This window comes from Panthera uncia, chromosome F1 (genome assembly GCF_023721935.1).
Source record: "Panthera uncia isolate 11264 chromosome F1, Puncia_PCG_1.0, whole genome shotgun sequence".
NCBI classification, from domain to species: domain Eukaryota; kingdom Metazoa; phylum Chordata; class Mammalia; order Carnivora; family Felidae; genus Panthera; species Panthera uncia.
In genome coordinates this window covers 53961115-53969186 of record NC_064813.1, presented here as the reverse complement: position 1 = coordinate 53969186, position 8072 = coordinate 53961115, and the positions used below count along the sequence as shown (strand labels likewise).

Genomic DNA, 8072 nt, shown 5'->3' with positions numbered 1-8072 from the left:
AGGGAGAGAGAAAGAATCCGAAGCGGGCTCCGTACTGTCAGCATAGAGCCCACCATTGGACTTGAATTCAGGAACCCTGAGATCACGACCTGAGCTAAGATCAAGAGTCAGATGCTTGGGGCGCCTGGGTGGCTCAGAGCCTAGAGCCTGCTTCGGATTCTGTGTCTCCCTCTCTCTCTGCCCCTCCCCCACTCATGCTCTGTCTCTCTCTCTCTCTCTCTCTCTCTGTCAAAAAGAAATAAACATTTAAAAAAAAAGAAAAAGAGTCAGATGCTGAAGGGGCGCCTGGGTGGCTCAGTCGGTTGAGCGTCCAACTTCATGATCTCACGGTTTGTGAATTTGAGCCCCGCGTAGGGCTCTGTGCTGACCACTTGGATTCCGTGTCTCCTCCTCTCTCTGCCCCTCCCATGCTCATGCTCTGTCTCTCTCTGTCTCCCAATAATAAATAAACATTAAAAAAATTTTTTTTGTAAATAAGCCTATTTTTTTTAATTTTTTTTCCAATATATGAAATTTATTGTCAAATTGGTTTCCATACAACACCCAGTGCTCATCCCAAAAGGTGCCCTCCTCAATACCCATCCTCCACCCTCCCCTCCCTCCCACCCCCCATCAACCCTCAGTTTGTTCTCAGTTTTTAACAGTCTCTTATGTAAATAAGCCTATTTTAATGTTTCTTACAATAGAATAAATAGTTCTCTTGATGGCTGCAGATATGTAAGGCTGTTGGGCAGTATTTGGAGAACCACCACAGAAATGGTGTCTTCTCAACTGGTGAGAAGTCTTCAGGAATTGTCAAGAGTTACTTGTCTGAAAGTGCTGTCAAACCAGCAAGACTGTATTTATGCATCCATCGTTTCCAGGATTGTTGGTAACCTGGGCATATTTCCCCAAATAACCTTGCCTCCTTGTGTCACAAGGCCCAACTCACTCACGTTCACTTCAATGACAGTACCTTTGGTAATAACACCCAAAGACGTATATAGTGGGGATGAGGGATTCTTTTTTACACCAAGTATTGGCAGGCAAAAGGTGGCTTTCAATTCAGGATGCGTTACATGGGCCTTTTTGAAACCTAAGCCCATTGGCCTAATGAATCTTTCATATTTAGGTGGTTTTCGAGTAAAGCCGTCTCCAACAAAGCAGACTTTTGTAACCATCCTCTTCCGTGCTTTCTTCTTTCTCTTTCCTGTTCGAATAACTTTTAATACTTCTGTTTCTCCCTGGGCACGAACTTTGGGCAAAGGGACTTCCCATTTTCCTGCTTTCTCTTTTCGTTTTTGTTTTATCATATTGGAAAGTACTTTAGCTCGGGACTGTCCCTCCCTGTCCAGCAGATACACAGGTACTGCTCCTTGTGGAGTCTTTTCATCATTCTTTTGCTTGGTGTTTCTCTTTTCATGCATCTTGATAGTCTTTTTCATTTGTATTTTCTCAGCATGGCGCCGTTTATGGTAGAGCTTAGCTTTCAGACCAATCATCTTTTTTGCCTTCTTTGAACGTTCATGAGCCTCTCGACCTTCCTTCTTTCTCTTTTTCTCATGGTAATCCAAACGATAGCCATAGCGTTTCCGGTGTAACTCAATATATTCGTTTTGTGGCATGGTGACAGCCACAGAGCCGCCGGGTGCAGGTGCCAGGGTGCAAAGAAGCTCTCTATTTTCGGGTCTCACAGACCCGCGAGTTCACTCCACGCACCCCGATAGGAAAAAGCAAAAAAAAAATTTTTTTTAAAGAGTCAGATGCTTAACCAACTGAGCCACCGAGGTGCCCCAATAAATAGACGTTTCTTAAAGGTTAATTGAAACATGAACTTTTTGTAGTTTGTTATATTAAAATCCACTGGTCTGCCTTGGACTTTAAAAAAATGTTAAAGTATAAGTGACATACAATGTCATACTAGTCTTAGGTATATAAAGGTGATTTGACAATTCTATACATTACTCAATGCTCATCACAATATATGTAGTCACCATCTGTCACCATACAACGTTATTGCAATATTATTGACTATACTCCCTATGCTATACTTTTCATCTCTGCAACTTACTTATTTTTTAAGTGGAAGTTTGTACCTCTTAATCCCCTTCACCTATTTCACCCATCCCTTCCCGCCTCCCCTCTGGCGACCACCGGTTTGTTCTCTGTACTGAGAGTCTGGCTTTTGTTTGTTTGTTCGTTTGTTTCGCTTTTTAGATTCCATACACAGGTGAAATCATATGCTATTTGTCTTTCTCTGCCAGACCAACTTTCTGATTGGTATGGTCTCTTGAGGTCTACAGCCACAAGCCCCTCTGATAACCAAGGCCAGGCAATCAAGGGAGCCCCCGGATGGACGCTACTCACCCACCAGCTTTGGCGAGGCTGTGTCCCCATCGTGGCTGTCTCTGCTAGCAAGGTAGAGGGAGAGTGCAAAAATGGCTCTCGCCAGAGCCTCTATCCCCCGAGAAAGTCCCAACTGGTCAGCACCAGCCCCCCCAACAGATGCTTTAAAATTAGCAAATGAATTTCCTTCACATATAATCACTTCTTAAGCTGCTGCCTTTGTACTGGTTCCTGGGGCAAGTGAATCCACATGCCGTCCCCTCAAAATGAGTATCTCAGGTCCTCACAGCCCCCAGGTCCCCTGGACACAAGCCCCATTGGTTTCCAAAGCTTGGCATTTTGGGGGCCTCATCTCTCTGGTGCAGGTCCTAAGGGTTGAGTTGCTCAATGGCACAACTCGCTTCTTTGGGAGAGGCTCTGGATTTGTGAGATCTCTCCCTATTATATGCGGATAGGGTGGCGGGGTTTGGTGAGACTCTGCTTCTGCTACCATCTAGCCATGACATGTTTATCCCTTGTTGTGGAGAGAGTTGTTCTTTTTAATTTTTCCCCTCCACCGGGAATTATTCTATACATAGCTGTGGATTTGGTGTGTCTGTGGGAGGAGGTAAGTTCAGCGTCTCCATTGCCACCATCTTGGATTGCCTCTTCCCATGTTTTTTGATGATAGAAATTAACATTTTATTCAGAACATTAGTTTGCAATAATATAAATAAAACTAATGAGTTTTTAGAACTAGCTTTTATAAACATCTAATTTATAATAATGAATGAAATAGGAAAGGGTCTTGTTAACTACTGATTGAGAAGTAAAAGGTAATTTTTCTCTTTTACATATATTATTTGTGTAAGTGTATTTTTTAATTTTTATTATTATTATTATTATTTTTTTGGGGGGGGGAGAGAGAGAGACAGGGTGTGAGCGGGGGAGGAGCAGAGAGAGAGGGAGACAGAGAATCTCAAGCAGGGTCCACACACCAGCATGAAGAGCCCAACACGGGGCTCGGGAAACTGTGAGATCACGGCCTGAGCCGAAATCAAGAGTCAGCCACTTAACTTAATGAGCCACCCAGGTGTCCCTGTGTAAATGTATCTTAATACAGAGTTGCACACTGTGAATTTTGTTTCTGTGCATGTTTCAAGCTCTCTGTGTAGTTTTACTTCTAAATAATTCTATATATAATCAAATGAATATAATGAATATGATTTTTTAAGTTTATTTATTTATTTCGAGAGAGAGAGAGCATGCACACACATGCACGCAAGTGGTGGAGGGGCAGAGAGAGAGGGAAAGAATCCCCAGCAGACTCCATGCTGACAGACCAACACGGGGCTTGATCGCATGAACTGTGAGATCATGACCTGAGCCAACATCAAGAGTCAGATGCTTAACTGATGGAGCCACCCAGGCACCACCCCCCAAATTATTTTAATTAAAAATTATCTGAAATAGGGGCACTTGGGTGGCTCCGTCAGTTGAGCGTCCGACTTTGGCTCAGGTCATGATCTCGCGGTCCATGAGTTCAAGCCCCGCATCGGGCTCTGTGCTGAGCCTGGAGTCTGTTTTGGATTCTGTGTCTCCCTCTCTGTCTGCCCCTTCCCGGCTCACTCTCTGTCTCTCTCTCTGTCTCTCTGTCTCAAAAATAAATAAACATTAAAAAAATTGTCTGAAATAAAAAATCCCTTCCAAATATATACGTGGCACATAGACACAGCAGATTTCTAAGTGACGTCACAAAAAGCCATTGCTGTGTGAATACCTTGATCCATGGTATATGTATAGCAAGGATTATCACACAGAGAAATTCTCAGGGAGCAGGATATGAAAGGAGACGGAGAAGCTTCCACTGCTATTATTTCAAGGCTGATTTCTCATTTTGTCTAAATGTTTCAAAAAGCTCTCTTCACACTTCTTGTTGAGATTCCTAGGGGGTGGGAAGGGTGTAGTACATAGAAGCTTGGAATTGTTTTCTGTTTTGTAGGAGTGCAAGCATTTGGATACGCCTATGGGGAAATTATCTGAATGGATCCCATGACTTTAAATACCCTCTATATACTGCTGACACCCAAATTTATATCTCCTCCTTGGATGCCTCTTTGAACTCCAAACTCATATACCAAGCCAGCTACCAGATGTCTCCGCTCGGAAATCCACATTTCAAAGGTAACACATTTAAAAACCAGCTCATATTTTGAACCCGTGATTTTCTCTTCCAAACCTGTTCTTTCTTTGGTCTTTTCCATTACAGTTGACAGAAACCCATCTTCCCAATGAATCAGCCCCCAAACCCTCGAGTCATCCTCGACTTCTCTTTCTCTCACACTTTACGGCTGTTCTGTGATGAAATCCTGTTAGCTTTCATCCCAGTGTCTCTAGGATCCAGCCACCCTTCACCAGCTCTGCCCACACCACTCTGGTCCAAACCACCCTTGCCTCTTTGTGGATTGCACTTGCTCTTGATTGGTTTCCCTCTTTGATTCTCCCCGACCCAAACCATACCCTCTCTTTTCACACAGCAGTCAGACTGACTCCTGTTAAGTGCAGTAAGTTCACGCTGCTCCTCTGCTTGAAAGCCTCCAACAGCACTCCTTCTCACACAGAGTCAAGCCAAGTGCCCACGTCTGTGTAGGATGCTCACAGACCCACCTCCGTTATGCCCCTGACCTCATTTCCCTCTGTTTTCCCTTCCAGTCCCCACGCTGGCCATATCTACTCTTGTTCTTGGATTGCACCGAGCTCATTTCTCCCTCCAGACTTCAGGAACTTTTATTAGTCTCCCCCCAGAGAGCACAGGACTCACCCCCTCATCTTCTTCAAGATGGTGCTTAAATGTTACCTTCTTAAATATGTCCTCCTCCCCACTCCTCTTCTCTGCTTTAGTTCTCTCTACAGCACTTACCGTGATCTAATAGAACTTAACTGTTTATTTTGCTGTCTTCCACCACTAGAATGTAAGCTCCCTGAATACAGGTGTTTTGTCTCTTCGCTGCTCTATCCCTAGGACTTACCAGTGCCTGGAATAGAGGAGCACTCAATAAATAATTATTAAATGAATAAATAAAATTCCTTAAGCAAGGGGTAAAGCCGACACCTGATAATTTCTATGGTCTATACTCTTTGGACTATATTTAGTTTACATTTCAATGTACGTAAAGTAAACTTTAGTCTTTCTGATGTGCAGTTTTATGCACTCGGTAAATGCATACATTGATGTATCCCCCACCTCAAACAATTACGTTATCCTTCAAAAAAGAAAAGAGGGGTGCCTGGGCAGCTCAGCGAGTTAAGCATCTGACTTCTGCTCAGGCTATGATCCCCTGGTTCATGGGTTCCAGCCCCACATCGGGCTCTGTGCTAACAGCTCAGAGCCTGCAGCCTGCTTCAGATTCTGTGTCTCCCTCTCTCTCTGCCCCTCCCTGCTCATGCTCTGTCTCTCTTTCTCTCAAAAATAAATAAAAACATTAAAAAATATTTTAAAAAACCCTCATGCTATCTCCTTCTAGTCAAATATTGTCCCATCTTTAATGCTTGGCAACCACTGATCCCATCTCTATTCCAGAATGTTGTACAAGTGCAACCATACTGCACATAGCGTTTCAGATCTGGCTTCTTTTTCTTAGCATAATGCATTTGAGTTTGGCCCATGCTGTTGTTTATATTAATCGTTAGTTCTGTCTCATTGCTGAATGGTTTTCCATCATATGGACATATCAGTTTGAATATGTATTTCTGGAAGACCATGAATAAAGGGGATATGTCATCAAGTTGTACATCTTAAAACCAAGTTTCTGAAATACAACATACTTTGTAGGAATTATGGAACTAAATTTGGTTGTTTGTTTTTAAACTTAGTAGGGGGAAAGACCTGAAGAAAATACACTAAAAACCATCAATGGTGCTATTATCTTTGGGAGTAAGTTCTTTTCTTTTTTTAAATTTTTGTTTATCTCATTTTTATGAGGGGCACATACCGTTTTTATAACAAAAACACTTTATTTTGAAAATGAAGACACACTGATGTAGATGTTAAAATATCCAGGGGATATCGTTCGGAGAAATGAAAATACACTTTCTTTCCTTTTGGTTTCAGTGATATCAAATAGACTCAGTCACCTACACTTTTGTTGAGGAATGAGAAAACAATGGGGTTCCACACCAAGTGTATTTAACGCAAAGGAGGAAAATAAATGCTAATTTTGATACTGTAGTTTAGGAATTTTTAAGTAACAATTTACACCTGCAGTCAGAAGGCCGCTGCTTCTTTAAGAAGTGAGGGTCTCCAAACAGTTTATGAAGTAATAGATCATATATAAGTAGGTTGTTCGCTCTCGGTACAGATGCCGTCATTACTAACTACTTTCAGGCTCTTTGAGAGCTGAATAATTCCGTAATGCATCATTGAACATTTAGTTGCTTCATAGCAGATGGTTTCAGGGGTCCATCTGCTCACAGCAATGTTTTCAACAAGCCCCCTTCACCTTCACCAAAAGGTTCGGAAACATTAGAATATTCATTCTCCGCCACAGGTGTGTTTTCTTGGCTCCCCCGTATTAAGGAGCGGGACCGCTGTCTTTTTTTTTTTTTTTTTCTCCAGAAGAAAATACTGGCCTGCGTAAGTATAGAAAACCTTGCTGTGAGTATCAGGGAAATAAGTGAGAGTATCTGATTCAAAGAACTTGTAAAGTTACTTAAGTTACTGTGCGTGTGTGTGTGCGTGTGTGTGTGCGTGTGTCAGAGAGAGAGAGAGAGAGAGGTGGGGGGAGAGAGAGAGAGAGAAGCGGCTGCTTTCCTGGGCTGACTATGGTAAACATGAGATATTAGACACTCAACTGGTTTTTTTTACTCCTGCCCTAATGTGCGCAGAAGCAGTGTCAGCTTCTTTAGGGGTTCGCTGGGAAAAAGAATGCATTCTCTCTGCCTTTGAGGCCATGGGGAAATCTCCCAGGCAAGGTCAGGGTGAACACATGAAATACGGGAAGGAGCTCCAGCTGAAACCATATGGATACGAGCAAACTGAATATAATATCTGAATGCTGAGAAGATCCAGGGGTAAGTGTTATGGGGACACAGCTAGTCTTATTCCAGAAATCCCAAATGCCCCATTACCTATGTGATCACTGAAATTTGCAGTCAGGCTGCTAGAGAAACGGAAAGGTGGCATGCGATGAATAAGACATGGGCAGCAGCTGCTCTCCAAATATGGAGAATTCTCTTTTCCAAATTGGAAGATAACAAGGAAAGACAAAGTTGGCGACGAGGAAGCACAGGGCATTAGGTAGAGGACTTTCAAGAGACTGCGAGAAACTGATGGTCCATTTGTTTGGATTGAGGCAATGGACACCCCGGACCCAAATACACTGAACACATGAATTCAACACTGTGCACCATAGAGATATCTTTCGGGTGTTGAGTAGAGAGATGTCGCTTTATCACCAATTTGTCGGCAAAGGGAACGGTGAAGTCCCGGCTATTTCGGAGAACCGTGTAAATGGCAGTCAGAGCTCCTCTCGGCAGCCACGGAGGAACATTCCGAAAAGAGACTGCTCTGTGTTTTGTGTTCCAGTGGTTGTATTTTAATTTCTCTCTCTAAAAGGAACAAATATATTCAGATCAGGATATGAAAGAAAATCACTGAAGATTTCAGAGTCATATTTCAGAGAGCTGTTGGAAGGCAATTTAATTACCTATTAACCTCTTTATTTAAGAGAACAAAAATATTGAAAAAAATAAAAATCTTTGACTTACTG

General features: G+C 42.6%; 1 protein-coding gene across 1 annotated transcript; it reads right to left on the bottom strand.

The window, feature by feature from the left end:
- Window positions 1–650: 650 nt before the first annotated feature.
- Window positions 651–1692, bottom strand: LOC125925983 (ribosome biogenesis protein NSA2 homolog). Its single transcript, XM_049635291.1, has one exon. The coding sequence runs from the start codon at window positions 1602–1604 to the stop codon at window positions 843–845; it is 762 nt and encodes a 253-aa protein (XP_049491248.1). The 5' UTR covers window positions 1605–1692; the 3' UTR covers window positions 651–842.
- Between the last annotated feature and the right edge of the window lie 6380 nt (window positions 1693–8072).